This window comes from Alligator mississippiensis, chromosome 9 (assembly GCF_030867095.1).
Source record: "Alligator mississippiensis isolate rAllMis1 chromosome 9, rAllMis1, whole genome shotgun sequence".
Classification (NCBI taxonomy): Eukaryota; Metazoa; Chordata; order Crocodylia; family Alligatoridae; genus Alligator; species Alligator mississippiensis.
In genome coordinates this window covers 2,381,706-2,398,242 of record NC_081832.1, presented here as the reverse complement: position 1 = coordinate 2,398,242, position 16,537 = coordinate 2,381,706, and the positions used below count along the sequence as shown (strand labels likewise).

General features: G+C 49.8%; 2 protein-coding genes across 4 annotated transcripts in view; one reads left to right on the top strand and one right to left on the bottom strand.

The window, feature by feature from the left end:
• Nucleotides 1–411: 411 nt before the first annotated feature.
• On the bottom strand, nucleotides 412–9,267 carry TNFRSF6B (TNF receptor superfamily member 6b). Of its 2 annotated transcripts, none has more exons than XM_059713164.1 (5): nucleotides 9,117–9,267; nucleotides 7,862–7,995; nucleotides 6,973–7,348; nucleotides 3,377–3,574; nucleotides 412–1,385 (listed from the first exon to the last, which is right to left on the bottom strand). In XM_059713164.1, the coding sequence occupies exons 2-5, from the start codon at nucleotides 7,946–7,948 to the stop codon at nucleotides 1,102–1,104; spliced, it is 945 nt and encodes a 314-aa protein (XP_059569147.1). In that variant the 5' UTR covers nucleotides 7,949–7,995; nucleotides 9,117–9,267; the 3' UTR covers nucleotides 412–1,101. The 2 variants fall into 2 exon arrangements, with proteins under 2 accessions (XP_059569147.1, XP_019350747.1); XM_019495202.2 differs by lacking the exon at nucleotides 9,117–9,267 and adding an exon at nucleotides 8,427–8,510.
• The window catches only part of STMN3 (stathmin 3), a 110,435-nt gene continuing 102,608 nt past the window's right edge, over nucleotides 8,711–16,537 (top strand). For both annotated transcript variants that reach the window (XM_019495206.2, XM_059713166.1), the window contains exon 1: nucleotides 8,711–8,795. The gene's annotated coding sequence lies outside the window, so the exon portion shown is untranslated. The remainder of the gene's footprint in view (nucleotides 8,796–16,537) is intronic.

Genomic DNA, 16,537 nt, shown 5'->3' with positions numbered 1-16,537 from the left:
GATGCATGGGATTCTTCTGCCCTAAGTGCTGGACTTTGCATTTGTCCTTGTTGAACTTCATGAGAGCCCTATGGCCCTGTCTACTCTGACCGCTCACCTTGATTCCAGCCACTGGTGCAAACCTAGTACAGACCTGCAAAGCTCTTCTTTCTACTCATGTTGCTTATCCCGCTCTCAGACTGCGTGGACTGGTGCAGTTGTGTCTTATATGGTTCACTGCTACCTATACTAAGACTTTGCATGGCTGACTAACTGGGATGAATCCCCAAGAGCAGACGAGTCTGTTCTATCATGAGAGCTGTATGCATCTACAAAGGGGTTGCTTACAGGCTGGGCAAGACACAGGTTATTTGGGATGAAAAGCCAAGCCAGAATCCTGTCCCACTCTGAATGAGACTCAGTACTCAGATACCAAATTCATAATTGTAATCCATACCATCTTTACATTTCTTCATAGAAAACAAACATGATACATCATAAAAACAACACAGTTTGGAAATCAATTTAAAATAGGCCGTAGCCAGCAACATGAGACCTGATTTCTGTCTTGGCAGAAATCCGCCCCCCCACTCCTCCCTCCCCTTTAAAAAGCAATTTGACAGACAAAAATGCAAAGGAGTCCCCAGAGAACATATCAGAAAGGTTAAAAAAATACAACACAATAAAACAGAGGATGGCAGTGACCATCACTCAGTGATCAGCTATCAAGTGCTTTGTGTCTGCCCTGATAAAGAGAACAATACTGACCCCATGACTGGAGAAGTTGGGCTAGAGAATAGAGAGCACAAGATCCTCCTAGACTTCTCAGCCACCTTGTGACAAAGAAGTCCCCTTCCAGTGCAGACACAACCATTTACTTATTGTATAATAGGCTTCATCTGAAGCAAAGTTAGAAAGACAGTGTGCACAGAGATGCACACATACACACACATACACACATACAATCCACGACTATGGTCAGCTGCCAGAATGCAGTGCAACAGGTGAGAGTGAGGGAATGTGTCTGAGTCATACCCCACCAATCAACTTCTCCAAGGCATAACTTGAGTTAGGTTAATAAATTAAAGAAGCCAGAATTTAAAAAATAACCAAGTTGTTTGGTTAGATCTCAGAAGCCAAGCTGAAGCGCTTCCTGACCTCCTCTTCTATCTCATGCAGCTTCACTGCCCGCAGTGCAATCAGTAGTTCTTTGGTGAGCTCCAAGTGATCCTCTTTCAGCTGGAGGAGGTACGCCCGAAACTTCTCCTGAACGGCAGCCCTATTCCCCTGGGAATACTTCCTTGTGGAGTGCTGCTCCAGGAGTTGCTGAAGGCGCTTCAGCTTTCTCATTGGGATGTTCTGGTAAACCACAAAGTCTATCACAGCTTGTTTGCAGTCCTCCTTACCTGCGGCAGGGAGGAGAGAATTGGCACGAGGGTTAGAGAGCAATGTTGAAAGGAAAGCATTGCTGCTTTCTGCAGATCTGTCTGAGGAGTCAGCCCTGGCCACAGCTCCAGAGCCTTCAGGTCCACGTTCAGCAGCACAGTGACCCGGGGAACAACCAGCTAGATGTCAAACTTCACAGCAATGCCCATGCCCTCTAAGGGCTGCTGCTCTAGTGAGGGAGTCTACAACATGACCCTGATATTTGCCCTGTCTTATACCTGCTGGTCTTATGCCGTGGAATCCAAGGATGGATTTTGTTCTACTAGTCTTTCCAAAAGCACACTGATTTTCAAACCTGAGGCCCACAACGCAAACCCATCTATGTGCATATGCTACCAGATGCACATGTAACCTTCAGGTGCCCAAATATGTATAATCAGTGGGATTTGCTTGTGTACACATTTCATTGCAGGGAAGAATTAGCATGAAAGGGGTTAGGAGTTTTTCCTGTATGTTGAGTAAGATCAGATCAAGGTGTATTTGCTAGTCAAAGGCGGAACCTGAACTCAATAAGGAAGGAGCTGTTAGATTCTCTGGACTCCACAGCAGTTCCGTTGGCTTCATACTGGCAGAGAATTTTTGACCTGGTCTAATTTCTCATATCCCTGTGTACATAGACCTGCCTCAACTTGCTGAGTAATCATAACCGTGCAGTTAAATTCAGTGTAAAAGTTCAGGACATTTATAGCCAGTTTCCCACTTTGCAAAACCCCAGTTGCTCAAGAAACGATGTCTATCTATAAATAGTCCAAGGACGGGCTCAGAGCCAGCTTTTATTGCTTAAAGAGCAAAGGGCACATAATGCTTTAAATTATCATGTGCTTCTCTTCCAGCACACACCTCCACTGTCAGAATCAGCATGTTGGCAATAGGCTAACTCAAGGCATTGGCTGAGTCATGACTTCTTTTGAAGAAGTGCCAAGCTCTGCTGTGGGTGAGGTTATTCAAACACTGGTAGCATCAGAGTTTTGGAGAAGGGAGAATATTTAGTAGGAGTTGTGAGTAGGAGGGGACTTTGGTGATGGAAGGCAACAGAGACCTCTCCTGCTTTGGTCCTGTCAGCTGCACATGAACAAAGGGCAGCACTTGTTGGTCAAGGTCAAAGGGCTGGAATTCTGCTCACTACAGCTTCACTGAACTGGAGGGACATCGCTACTAAGAGGAAGCAACCCCAGCATGTCGTCACCTGCCTACTCCAGCCACGTGCCTGCTCCAGGGCAGTGGCCTTGAAATAGTTGCCCAGTCCAGTCACTTGTTAGCTTGCAGGTGACGGGTAAGTGGAAGAGACTTGCTCTGCCCTTTCCTTACCCGCTAAATAAACGTGGAACCAAAATGAAAGCAGGTGGAGACGCAGGAAAGACAGGAGGAGGGCTAAGCTCTCCCTCACACTACCTCTATGCTGCTGCAGGCTCCTGGCCTGCTTTCAGTTTCTCTCATGGTCAGGGCTACACGCCAAAGCTACAGGCAGGTCCTTCCAACTGATACATCCCTTCTGATGACTGCCATGGGACACAACAGGCACACGCCCAAGCTACAGATGTCTCTGGGATGTACTTTATCTTCAGATCCATGCAGCAGTTGAGGGAGATGGGGAGTGCAGCAAATGCTACTGGAATCTAAATCGAGATACTGGGGCAAAAGGAAAGCAGGGGCGAGCAGCGATGAGCCAAGAAAGGCCCCAGGAGCTGCTGGGTGGGCTATCAGCTGCCCACAGTGACAGTGATGGGCTAAGCAGGAACTAAGTCTGGAGGACTGTCAGCTTCATTACACCTAATTCAACGCTTTTAAATGTAAAGCTAAGCTAATTCTGTATTCAGGCAGAGGAAGGCACTCCTATGAGCTCCCTCCAGCCCTGGCAGCAATGCAATTCTCATGTGCGACTTTTCCCCCTGTCCATGCGGGCAGGAACAAACTCCTCCCTTGCACCTGCCTGCATCCCTCAGGTCCTCACCTGCCTCCTGGGTGCCATTGCCCTTGGCCATGCCACAGGTAGTGCACCGAGTGTCATGGAACTGATTTCCTGGGACGTTGGTGAGCTTGCCCTGCTGCCGGCAGTTCTGGTGCGCTTGGCACGGCTTGGTACTGGAGCTGACGTCCGAGAAAAAGCCTGGGGGGCACTCCTCGCACTTCGTGTTCACAAAGGGAGTGCCTGCAAAACAGAGAGATTTAGCCATTAGCTACCCAAAGCCTATGCCTGGCTGGTTAGGACAGGAGGTTTGATTCCACCATTATCTTCATGACAGCATGACCAAGCGCAAGTCACCCCCAGATCACAGGGGAATGTCTGGCAGCCACGTTGCCCTTATGTATTGAGTGCTGGGCACACAAGACAATAGCAAATGGGACTGGAAGTCTACACTGGACACAGCATTCTCTTAACAGCATAGTCGCACTTGGGGACTAGCATGGTCACACACATGTCAAGTTGCTTCTCAGGCTGGGCTTCAAAGCACCTTGCCAAAGCTGATTATTCCTCAGGGGCAGGCATGGGAGATCAAGGAGCATACAGCTGCTGGCGATTTATCTCACTAGGCAGTGATTTGTAAGAATTTGTGGCACACGCTGCTCTTCCAGTAAGGTTCTCGCAATGCACATTCACCCAAGGAAGTGCTGCTTTCACTCACAGCCCTGCAGGGCTCCCAGCCAAGCCAAAGCAAAAATGGGCATGACCTATGGTGTTTTACTTGCTTTACAAATACTGTGATGCTGGATTCCTAGGAATAGCTCTGACCAAAAGTCAGGGGCGAAAACACCAGGAAGGCTGTGCCTTCAAACTGATAATGTTGGTATAGCGACATCACAAACACAGGCAAGGCAAGGGCAGGAGTGGAGAGCAACGTGGACTGTACAGATGTAGCTGTGAGCACTGGCAGAGGACATTTCTAAACTAGACTCAACTCTGCTTCTAATTCCTCTGGGGCAATGAGCCATCTAAGTTTACAGTGGTCATGTAGTTAGGGACCGCTTTAAAATAAAATGGTCCTGACACAAAATGCAGCCTCATTCAGTGGAAAATCTGGGGGTGGAGCAGGGTGCACTTGCACACCCCCATGTCCCTGCGATTCCTGGTCCACCCAAATTTTGAACCAGCTGCTTGGCAGTGGTGGCAGCATTTCTAGGCAGGCAGCACTGGGGGACTCTCCTGACTTAAAACTCACTGTAATCTACTGGGTCCCTTCTAAACTCATCATTCCACAGGCGTTAACGACCCTCTCTTCTTTCTAATGGTCTTGATGTTCCACAGGCAAGCTAGCCTCTGTTCTGCCGTTCTGCAACGAAGCTCTTGCTTCACAGTCCTGCAGATTGTTTTTAACTCGTTCCAATGACGTCCTAGTTGTTTTTGCTTCCATCTTACATTTGTTTTGTCTTAAATCTTAAACTGAATAATACAGCCCTACTCCTGTAGTGTGCGTAAAGTTCCTAGTTTCTTTTTAACCGGAGAAAAATGTGTGTTTTATGTAACGATACACCTCACCATCTGCACTCCCCTTTTCAAAATTCTAGATCCACCCATGGCCTCATTTGATTTTTCCCCCTCCACACATTATCAAGAATAAAAGAAACAGGGAAGTGGCCCAGATAGCCATTCTCTTTGCTGTCGCGTCTTCTCCCTGCTCTTGTGATCACCTCCCCTAGCCAAGAAGGCCATGTCAGCCTGTCCACAAGAAAGAACTCACTCTTCTCAGAGCATCCTCTCCCTTTCAGGGATAGAAATGAATCCTCCTCCAAGAACTTCCATCTGGCATCTCAGTGAATCCCTCAGATCCCCAAAGCAAGCTGTTGTGCAACATGCCCTGTAATATCCCCAAATTCCTTACCTACAAACTGGTTGTACTGCCCCCATCATAGTCAAACCTTATGCCTCTTTCCCTCTCTTCAGCTAGTCAAGTTTTTCTTGTTGAGACTTATTTTACTCTATAGTCTCTTTAGAAAGAAAGTAAAGAGTCTGCATCTCTACTGTGCTTTGAGCTTCCTTTGGGCATGAGAGGACTGGTGACTGTCCCAGAGAGAGGTGGATTTATGACCTCCTTATCTACAACACCAAAGAAGGAGCCTAGATGCGGGCCCAATTTTTGTCCCTCAGAAAGAACAAGCTGTTACCAGACTTGAGGGCTGGTTACAACAAAGCCCAGTGCAGGGGTCAGAGATCACCCAAATACTAACACTGGTCTTGTGCTAATGACTGAAAACAGCAGGGCCCTGGGAGAAATTTAAACAGTCACACACTTAGGGCAGCCCGCAGGGCCTGCTGACAACACTGACTATCAGTTCACTGACCGCATAGGTCATTGCTCCATAGCTCAAGGTCTTTATCCACCAGCCAAGTCTTTCCCACAACACAGTACATCACAGCCCATAGATCAAGGCAGCCCGTGCCTCAATGCACCCCGGCACTTCCTTGCTGCCCAAAAAGCAGCAAGCATGAAACATGCTTTGTCCATCTTCACTGAGAAGCCTGCCCTGCCTCCTCCTCCCTGATGAGTTTCTGAGCAGAGATCCCATCCATGGCTTCTGGCCTCAGGACCCTAATTTCCTAGAGCTGAAGCATTAACCTATAAAAGGTAGAGACAGTTCAAAACACAGCAGCCTGGGCCTAACCGCAGAGAGGACCCTGCTCTGGTCTTCCCCTCCCCTGCACTAGCTTCCCATCACTGCTGTCTGTCTGCTCACACGGTCCTCCTCACCACCGTATCGGAGCCCCTGCTCAAACAGGGTGGCTCTACCTAAAAGGGAACTGCTCTCAATAGCTACACCCTGGAGGAACAGGGGAATCCTCAACCTCAGCCACCAGACGGCATTCCCCCAAACTGCCCCGATAATCTGGAGCGCTCTGGACCTAGCCAAAACTACATTGTTTTCAGAGCATGCTGAAAGACTAAGCCTGCTCACAACACACCATGTCTTAGCACGCAGAAGAGACAGAACCCACTCTCTGCTGGCTGGAGGGAAGGGTGGGAGCAGGGGAGGAGGAGGAAAGATGTCTTTGTGCAGATGAAGAAGTGGGGAAGAGCTTAGGAGGCTACCACAACAGAGGCGGCTGTAAAAAGAAGCCAAACAGATGGTGCTGGGGAAAACCCACACATTTCGCAAACCTCTTTGTTCACCCAAATCTCACCCAGGCACCGCATCCTCAAGCACTGTTGGTGACAACACTGCTTGTCTTGTTCCATTATTGGTTTTATTTCCTTTTGCCTGCCTGCATCTTGCGTGCCAGCCACATCGCCAAATCAAGGCTCTAGACAGGAGCCCTGTGGCGGAGGTGGCCAAAGCTATCCTAGCAGCGTGGCAGGAAGCAGACCCCTCTTTAGTTAACCCGCCCTGCCTGACCATTTCATCACCTTCAGCATCAGGTGCCCAACTGTTGGTATCTCATGAGCTGCTCTGACATTGTGTCTAGCAGAGGTCGGTGATACAGACCCATGGGGAGAGAATCAACTTGCTTTCTAAGAGGCCTCTTCCAGATCTTGATAGATCAGTAGCTGCCTAAGACCTAAGAGAACTTTACATGTGTGGCTTTCCCCTCAGATCCCCAGCGCTGGTACATACCTGGTTTCACCATGCCGTGCCCCAGGGGGCATTCGGAGTGCCTGATGCAGAACTCAGAGTTGGAGTAATAGCCTTCCTGGCACTGGCACACGCGGTTGTGAGTGGCATTGCACTGGTGGACTTCTACCTCCTGCTCTCCACAGATGACGTTGCAGTAGCGGCACTCGTCCAGGTAGTTCCAGTACTGCGTGTAGTGCAGTTCCGGGCACGGTTTACACAAAGTCTGTCTGTCTTTGGTACAGTGCTGTGCCACAAAGGTCCCTGGCGGGCACTGCTGGCACATGATTCTTTCTCTAGTCATGGGATCTCTCCATGGGTAGGTGGGCACGGAGCTGGAGCCAAGCACAGTCAGGGAAAGCAGGAGACCAAACATCCACTAAGGGAAGAAGGAACAAATAACCCTTAACGTCTTACAGAGGCACGTTACTGTTACTGGAGTGGGTTGCTCGAATACCCTCTGCAGCCAGAAGAAGCAGTTCGTGTTACGGAGCTGACTTAGTGGAGCAACCAGCGCCCATCAAGCAGCCAGCAAAGCTAGCATCACAACCCTACTTGCTTCTGCCGGCCGCAGCAGGAGAAACACAGGAAAGGCAGAAAGCAACAGCACTCATGCAAAGAGACGGGAAGGGGACGAGAGAGACACAAGCAACTTCCTGGAATTGAAGGAGAGGATTAAAGAAAAGGGAAGACGAGGTAGGACATCACTGTGATTGGGAACCTTTTTAGAAAACAAGGTTTTTATTGAGAGCCTTTTTCCATAAAACAAAGACACAAATGCTTTCCCACACTGATCCTAAAGCTTCTGGGAACATTTAAGGGTCCAGAGGACTATCTTTGGTTCCCCATTCCTCCTATAGACCTATAACATCAAACACAGATGACACCTTACCATGGATAAATGACTTGCCTCCAGCGTACACAGGGCTTGCATAGCGCTGAGGGTTGCAGCAGCTGCAGTCGCTGAAGTGGTGGCCATCAGAGAGGTCTCCGGTGGCTTGGGACTGGACCTCAGGTTTGCTTCTCCTGGTAAGCAGCATTACATAGAGGGTAAGACAGACAGACACAGTAAAGAACTACTCACAGACAGTCACGTTTTCTCACTCCTGGGTACAGTTTTAAACAAATCAGCGTAAATAACCAGAGCTGTTACTGGTGTCACATCCACAACACTCCACCAGCCCAAGTGCAGGGTTTCCATGTGGACAGACTGCTCTGGAATGCAAGACGGTTATTCAGGACTGCAACTCCCGTGACGGGCCACCACCACGCTGGCACAGCTGTAGCAGCACACAGTCCTACTGCAGGGAGGCAGGGAGCGTCAGAGAGAGAGTTGGAGGGAGAGATCCAAGAGCAGAGGAGCTGTGAGCAGGCAGAGATGGGGTGAAACATGTCTGGAGGAATGCCTGGAATCTGAGACGGGAGCGGGCAGCACTGACCAGGCTTGGGAGACTCACTTGAAAGCCCAGCCATTTGGTCCCAGTTGCTGGAGTGAGAAGAGTCATCTCTCCAGAGTACATGGGATCTCTATGGCATGCAGGACAGCAGAGGAGAGAGGACTGCATCAGAGGCAGATTGGGATTCAAGCAGAGCGGAGACAGATCCAAGGGAAAGCATAGCGGCACTTCTCCCTAGCTCCAGAAGCAGGCAGCAGAAACAGGAGGTTTCAGTTTTCTGCACAGCCCTGAATTGGAGGCAGCACGGGGACAGCGAAAGAGTGCTTTGTCTGGCACCGGGCCTTGGAGGCTTTGAGCACGGGCACGGTTTGCAAAGAAAGGAGCTGGCACAGCGGAGCCTTGCGGAAAGATGGGAGAGAAGGAGCAAAGGTGAGATGACAGATGCGAGCCGCCCAGGTGGCAGGAGCTCTGCAGGCTGAGCGGCACCAGGCATCTGCCCCCGGGGAAGCTGGAAGGAGGGTTCCAGCAGCGGCAGTGGCTGGGGGGGTCAGCAGAGGGGTCTCCAGGGGCCGGAGGATGGACCCCAGGAGGATGGCTCCTCTTCCCCTGCCCAGCAGCCCGGCAGAGGCAGTCTGGAGCTGGCCCTGGCCAGCCAAGGGGACGGTTCAGCCCAGCTGCCGAGGCAGGGCAAGCCCCCGGGACCCGCCCCGTCCCCGTCCCCGCACCCGCACCCGCACCCGCACCGCTTACCGCGCCGGGCTGGGGCTGCCGGCTGCTGCTGCCGCTCCGCTCCGCGCCGCCGCTTTATAGCCGGCGCCCGCAGCCCCAGCCCAGCCCTCCCCGGGGAAGACCCGGAATTCCCTCTGGCGCCGGCCGCCCCCGGCAGCCCCCACGGGGCGGGGATGCGGGGGCAGCGCCGCGCGAGGGCCGGGCCGGGCCGGGCCGGGCCGGGCCGGGGGACGTGTGCGTGTGAGCACATGCATGTGTCCTGGTGTGCAGGTAGAGGTGCGCGCGCGCCCGTGTTGTGTTTACTTGTATGTGCACGTGTGTACGTGTGTGTGTCCATATGTGCATTCATGTGTGCACAGAACCATAGAACATGAGGGGGGAAGGGAGCTCAGGAGGTCACATCTAGACCAAGCAGGACCAGCCCCAACTCCATCATCCCAGCCAAGGCTTTGCCTACCCCGGTCTTAAACACCTCCAAGGATGGAGACTGCACTGCCTCTCTGGGCAGCCTGTTCCAGTGCTTCCCCACCTTCCTGAGAGAGTTTATCCTAATATCCAACCTCAGCTTCCTTTGCTGCAGCTTGAGCCCATTGCTCCTTGTCCTGCCGTCTGCCCCACTGAGACCAGCCCAGCTCCATCCTCTTTTGAACCCCGCTTCAGGGAGTTGAAGGCTGCTATTCAATCCCCCCTCAGTCTTCTCTTTTCCAGACTAAAGCAGCCCAGCTCCCTCAGCCTCTGCTCACAAGTCCTGTCCCCCAGCCCCCAACCATTTTCATTGCCCTCTGCTGGACTCCTTCCAATGTGTCCACATCCTTTCTGCAGTGGTGGATCCACAACTGGACACACGATCCAGATGTGGGCCCCAGTGCTGAGCAGAGGGAAAGAATCACTGCCCTTGATCTGGCAGCTGGCAACGCTCCTCCCAGTGCAGCCCAGGATGCCGTTAGCCTTCTTGGCAACAAGGGCACTGCTGGCTTATATTCAGCTTATTGAGTTTATTGTCCCCTGTCACCCCAGGTCCTTTTCTAAAGAGCTGCTGCCCAGCCAGTCACCCCCAGCCTGTACTGAAGCATGGGATTGTTCTATCCTAAGTGCAGGACTTTGCACTTGTCCTGATTGAACCTAATGAGATTTTGTTTGGTTCAATCCTCCAATTTGTCGAGGTCTCTGAATCCTAGCCCTACCTACCCTCCAGCATATCTGCTACTCCTCCCAGCTTGGTGTCATCTGTCAACTTACTGAGGGTGCACTGCATCCCATCTTCCAGGTCGTTGATGAAGACATTGAACAAAACCAGCCCCAGGACCGACCCCTGGGACACTGCACCTGATACTGGCTGCCAACTAGACATCAAGTAATTTATTACTACCCTTTGAGCTTGATGAGGGAGCCAGTTTTCTGTTGACCTTGAGGTCCATTCATCCAGCCTGTACTTCCTTAGCTTGATTGTGAGAATGGTGTGGGAGACTACCAGAAGTCTTGCTGAAGTCAAGGTATGTCACATCCACTGCTTTCCCTGTATCCACAGAGCCAGCCATAGAAGGCAATCAGGTTGGTCAGGCATGACTTGCCCTTGGTGAATCTATGCTGACTGTTCCTAATCACCACCTTCTCCTCCAAGTGCATGTGATAGGGCAGGGAGGCAAGGGGGTCTAAACTCCATCACCAGAACGTTAAAATGAAAAAGGATGAGGGCAGCCCCCTACCTAGGTGCCGCTGGGGACCCTGATCCACAGAAAGCCAGAGCTCAGCATGTCTAGGACATCAGGTCACTCTCAGCTGAGCCCTGCAACAGTGGGAGCACCCAAACTACCTGTCACTTCTGGATGCAAGGGCTTTGTCTCCCAGTGGTCTATTCCAGGGGTGCTCAACCTCTAGCTCAGCCCAGCAAGCTGGGTTTGGCCCGCAGAGCTGTCATCCAGCTGGCAGGGCCCCCCATGGCTCCAACACCTAGTGGCAGGGGACCAGTGGCAGCTAACTGCAGCTCCCCTGCTGTCGCCATCCTGATGCCCGGGGAGCCCCGTGGGCTGGATAGCCTGCATTGGGCAGCACGGGGCTGATCCAGTTCACACCACTCGTACGACTGAGCGTCACTGGTCTGTTCTAGTTCCGCAGCCAAAAGTCCCTTGAAAGCAAAGCATGAACCAAGCCAGGGCTGGAGATGACATTCAGAGAGCAGCCTGAGATCCGGCATCTGCTCCCATTTCACGTCCAAACTTTTATTTTTTTATCCACCAAGTGGCTAAAACAACCAACAGGAAGTCTTAGTTTCATTTCATTCCCTTCCTGCTCATCCTTTGTGACGGGAAAGCATGACTTGGACTTTTCTTGCATTTCAGAGTGGGGTCTAAGCTCAGTGTCGTCATGGCCTCATCTTCCCATGTCCTTCTCGACTCAGCAGGTCACTTTTTCCGTATTCACCTCTGAATAGTTGTCCAGGAAGCACATGACAACTGATATTTGCATATGAACCATGTTCAGCATCCTAATTGGTGCTGACTTTTACTCTTTGAAGTACAACCAGCTCTTCTGGACTCCTCTCCCCTCAGACTGGCCTCCCAGGGGATCCAGCCCATCAGTTCCCTGAGTGAGTCAAAGTCTGCTTTTCTGAAGCCCAGGGTCCTTACCCTAGCCCATTAGCCATTAATCTGCCTTGGGGGAAAGCAGGGAAATTCCCCCTCTGCAGACTCTCTTCTTCCCTATTTGTAATTATACAATGACTTCCCAGTTGCATGCATTCTGGGGCACATTATTGGTTGCTAAATACAATCCTGGCACTGTCCCCAGTGATATTGGAAGCGATGGAAGCCGTTGCCGCCGTTGGTACCATGTGAAGGTGAGGAGTCCTGTAGAAGGTGGCTAAGTGACCCTCTAGACATTGCAGGGAGTTTTGCTTCATAAATTCTGTCACGTAATCCCCTTTCTGCTGACCATGCGCTGCAGGAACAATGAACATGTGCTTTACACTTGAACTCCTAAGATTTGGGGTACAGCCTTCTCGGAGCCAGGCCCACCTGCAGCAACAGCAGTCTCCATACCAGAGAGCCATAAGCAACAAGACCACCTTCCACTATAGGGGCAAAGCACAAATGCTGGGGCTTTTCCATAGGGAGCGAACCCTATGGAAATGTCATGCTTATGCTTAGCCCTGGGAAATCAAAATGCAAACCCATGGTACAGCCATCCCAATGGATGGGCCTGTCCTCTGCATAGGAATCACATCTCCCCAGTGGAACCATTATAGCCAGATAAGACAAACCGATCTTGGACACCCATCCAAGTGGCAGCTCAGGCAGCCCGCTTAATGATAGCATGTGCCCTGCAGTTGCTCAAGACATTGTAGGCCAAGCGCAAGCTTCTTAGTGTAAGAGCAAAAGTACTCTCTACCAAGCTGGAGGCAGCGGGATTCACAAGGCATCCAGGATCACCAGGGCACATTTTGAATCAGAACCTCTGACCCTGTCCGCCACTCAAAAGTTACACTCGCTTGAGCAAGGAGGAAGAGGCAAGTAGGTAGAGAAAGATTCCACAGTGCTGGCTGGGAAATGGGAAACTCTTGCTCTTCTCCCCTTTCCAGCAAACAGGAGAGACGAAAATGTGTGGCACGTAAAAGCCAGGAGCTATCCAGCCATCCAGTGGGTGTATTTGTTAACAAAAAGATTTAAGATAGAAACATAGCACAACCACCACTGATCCAAACACATGCCTTAATTCGCCCAGCAACCACTCATCTCCATATGTGGGTTGCTCTAAAATTACTTAAGACCTCTTGCGAGGTTGGTTTCCATTTGATCCAAGTCTCATGCTTGACAGCTCACAAAGAACGTCTTCCCCAGGGCAGCCAAGGCAGGGATTGTTTCATACACTTTCAAGTGCTGTGGTGGTGTGGCTTATGAACCAGGTCTGCGCCTCCTCCTCATGAGACTGAAACTTTAAAAGTCTTCTTTCTTGCATTGTTTCGCTGCTGCAGATTTGAATTAATAACCCCTCATTGTCTTTAGATCCTGCATTCTTCCACTTACCCACTTAGCCAGAAATGCGATCGCTGACAAAATATTTATAGAATGAATGTGACCTTCTAAATATGCTCCTACAGTAAAATGCAGATGGTTTGTGTCTTCTTGGAGGAAGGATTTTCTATTTCCAAATAAGCATGTTCTTCTCTTGATTAGCCACTGTGACTAAGCATTTCTGAGAAGTGGTTCTGTAAAATATTTTAGAGCACAACACCTCTTCCTTTACATTTCGAACCCGGTCCCAAACACATGGCAAATTTGACTGCATTCTGTTTTGGAAAAGCCATTATGTAAAAATGTTGCCCTCTTCCTGTGCCAGAGGCACTGGCTTTTACACCAATATTAGTAGTGATTCCTGTTCACCTTGTAGAAGAAGCCAAGTTCTACTCGGGCTGGCATGAGGACATGGTTAAGGAAGCTTGCGATGCACCACGCAAGAAAGAATGAAGCTGGAGCTGCCTGGGATGATTCAATTAGAAAAGCATTTTTTGTCCTTGCAAACTGGATGTAGAAATCACTTAAGACACAAGGAATGCAGATGCCTGCATTGTTGTTTTTAGAATCAAATTTCCTCCAAGTCCAAAGTCACCTGTTGGTCTCAAAGCTCCAGTTCAAGGAACTCTTCAACTCCTAGAGTTGACCAGAAACAAGGATTTCTTAGGAAAGATTTCTCTTATTGGACCCATTGTGGTTGGAATGAAGTCAGAAGAGCTTTCTTATGCAAGACGTTCTTTCTCAGGTGTTTGGCAAAAGCAGTGGCCAGGTTAGGGCCTCAAGGTCAAGCATCTCGCACCCAAATCCCTTTACATCCGTACCTTTGACGTATCCATGTTGCATCCGTTCACTTTGCAGGCAGCTGTCTATAGGCCGCAGTGACACCAACGCTGTTCTGTGTATCCAGTCCTAGTCATATATTGACCTATGCTCTGGGTCGATTAGGATGCAACACTGTGTTTCTGTTGTAGCACGGCTTCACTTCTTATAAACCTCAGACCATTTGCATGTGCATTTGGGGATGAGGAGGGATCAGTATTCTGCTCTCCAGGGGGGGGAGTAATGAGTGTAACTACTGTAGTTTGCCACTAGCATCTACCAGCTGATCAAAAGGAAGACGCAGCATTGAACTTCTAAACAGGTTCCTTAATCAATTATGTTCAACCATCCTCAGATGCCAAATCATGTACCTTACTTCTTAACAAGCAAAGGAAAAGCCTCCTGACAGGCAAAGCGGAGATTACGATGGGCTAAGAAAGTCACCATGTCCTCCCCCTGAACCAGCCATGGAGACACATTCTGCATGGGGCTAGAGCAGTGGTTCTCAATCTCGTTAGACTCATGGTCCCCCTTGGAAAATGCCAGCTTTTAGCTCTCACTTGCATTTTGACTACAAAAAACACCAGAGCAATTAAGAACTCAGAATGACCACAGCAGTGCAGAATGGCCTTAACGCTATCGATCCCTATTTGAAATCTCTGGGTTTACATTGTGAATTGTGGTTGTTCAACTAGCACTGCGCACCCTTGTAAGGATAATGTTTTCAATGGAAATACAGACTGCCCTACCTCCAACTCCACGTGCTGCTCCTGAAAGGCAAATCTCTTTGGACCATGTTCATACAGCTACTGGACGTGTCAAAAAAGATTGCTCATTTCCACGGGAAAAAACAGCTCCACGAGACAGGATCAAAGGTAAAATCCAGTAGCCAGAAAGGATACAAAACCCACAGAAGCCAGGCACTAAAGCTTGCAGCTAGGGAGACACTACTTCTGTCTGAGCTCATTGCTGCTTAGCTGCAGATGTCTTTCTGTGGCTTCTGTCACAGGAAAGATGCTGGCGTAGCTGAATCAGTCTTGGCATGCTCTCCGTGCTGGTTCAGCGTTCTGGCATGGCGATGAGCAGTCCCATGTATGCCTTCCATACAAATGGCTTAAAACTTTATGGCCATTATTCTTAGGAAGTGCCATTGGCTAAGAACAACCTGGTTAATTTGTAGCCCCAATTCCATGCTGGCACTGGAGCAGGGGCTGTGGGAATTACCTTGCTCAATTTGAACTCATGGAATATAAATAGGAAAGGGGAGCCGATTGATAACATCAGCCATTTCCCGAAGGAAGTAGAGGCCTGTAGAAGACACTGCGAACACCTGGACATTCCTCAACGCCTTGTCCTGGGGGTACTTCCCCATGGGCCTCACGGGATATGTTTGAAGTGGGCAACATTCAGAGGCCAGCACCTGTCCCAAGCCTTTCAGTTTGTTAACCTTGTTCTGAGAGCTGCAGTGGGACACAGCAGTGCGCACCCCTCTCAGCAAGAGCTCCTGGGATTCTGGAAGCTGCCAGCCTAGCACTGCCTGGCAGCGTCAGTGTAAATAGGACACGCAGTTACTTTCTGGTAATCAGTTGGCTCCTTTTCCATTGACATATTGATTTTCACACTCATTTCTTACTGTTATCTGCCCATTCATTGACCCACCTGGGCATTTCCAAGAAATTGCAAGAGACCAAATCACGTGTAGACTTTTGCAAACCTCTGAGGGGAGTGAAATAGAGGAGCTATGCTGCATTATCCTAGGATTAAGGATGCATTGGGGAGACATTCATTTTGTTCTCCTTTCTGCCTGATGTTCTTTTCAGAGGGGGAAAAATGGGCTGGACAATCATCCCTTATTGATTTAGGAGAATGAGCAGCTGTTTAAACAGATCAGGTACACAGCTGACCAAAGCCAAGTGTGCCATTTAGAGTAGGGCACCTACTCCGACAAAACCTCCAACATCCTCAGGATGACTCCGAGCCACTAAAGCTCACAGCATTACCCAGCAATCCCCAGAAAGTGACCACTATATCACTTGCTTCTGGCCTTCGTCACGTTTGGAGCAAGTCACCCACAGCAAACCCTTGTAAGAAGGCAAAGCTTCAGGGAAATGAAGGAGAGCCAAGTGGAGATTACAAAGACACCTCCACGTATTCTTCTAGTCTCATGCACTGCCACATCCTCCTCGTGATCAGTCTGTTCCCTTTACAGACCAGTTTGCTCAAGGGTCTGTATTGCCAGAGGTCGAGATAGCACCAAAGGTGCTGTTCAACAATCAAACAACTGACATTTTATATGGACCCATGCCTTGCAAATATTTTTCACCAGTGTTGACTGCTGGGTTAACTGCTATCAAGATGCTCTAGAGCTGCTGTATTCCCAGTGGTTGTTACCATTACTTCCTTTCCGCCCACTCTCAAAAAATGTGCAAATTAGCATTGCATCTCAAACCCACACGTGAATATTAATATTTTATTTTCCACTGTGTTCGGCCAAAATCTAATCCAAGTTCCTTATGGTAGCAAAAATATATTAGGAAGCAGCTTTGGGGTGTGACAGAAGGGTAGGTGGTTGTGCTATGTCACGAGTTCAAGTTTTTTAACAACCAGAGGTCA

Excerpts from the sequence above, each read along its gene's own strand:
- TNFRSF6B (XM_019495202.2), bottom strand. Across the intron at positions 7,349-7,861 it reads AGGCAAGTCATTTATCCATG|TGGATGTTTGGTCTCCTGCT; the intron begins GTAAGGTGTCAT and ends TTCTTCCCTTAG. Across the intron at positions 1,386-3,376 it reads CAATGGCACCCAGGAGGCAG|GTAAGGAGGACTGCAAACAA; the intron begins GTGAGGACCTGA and ends TCCCTGCCGCAG.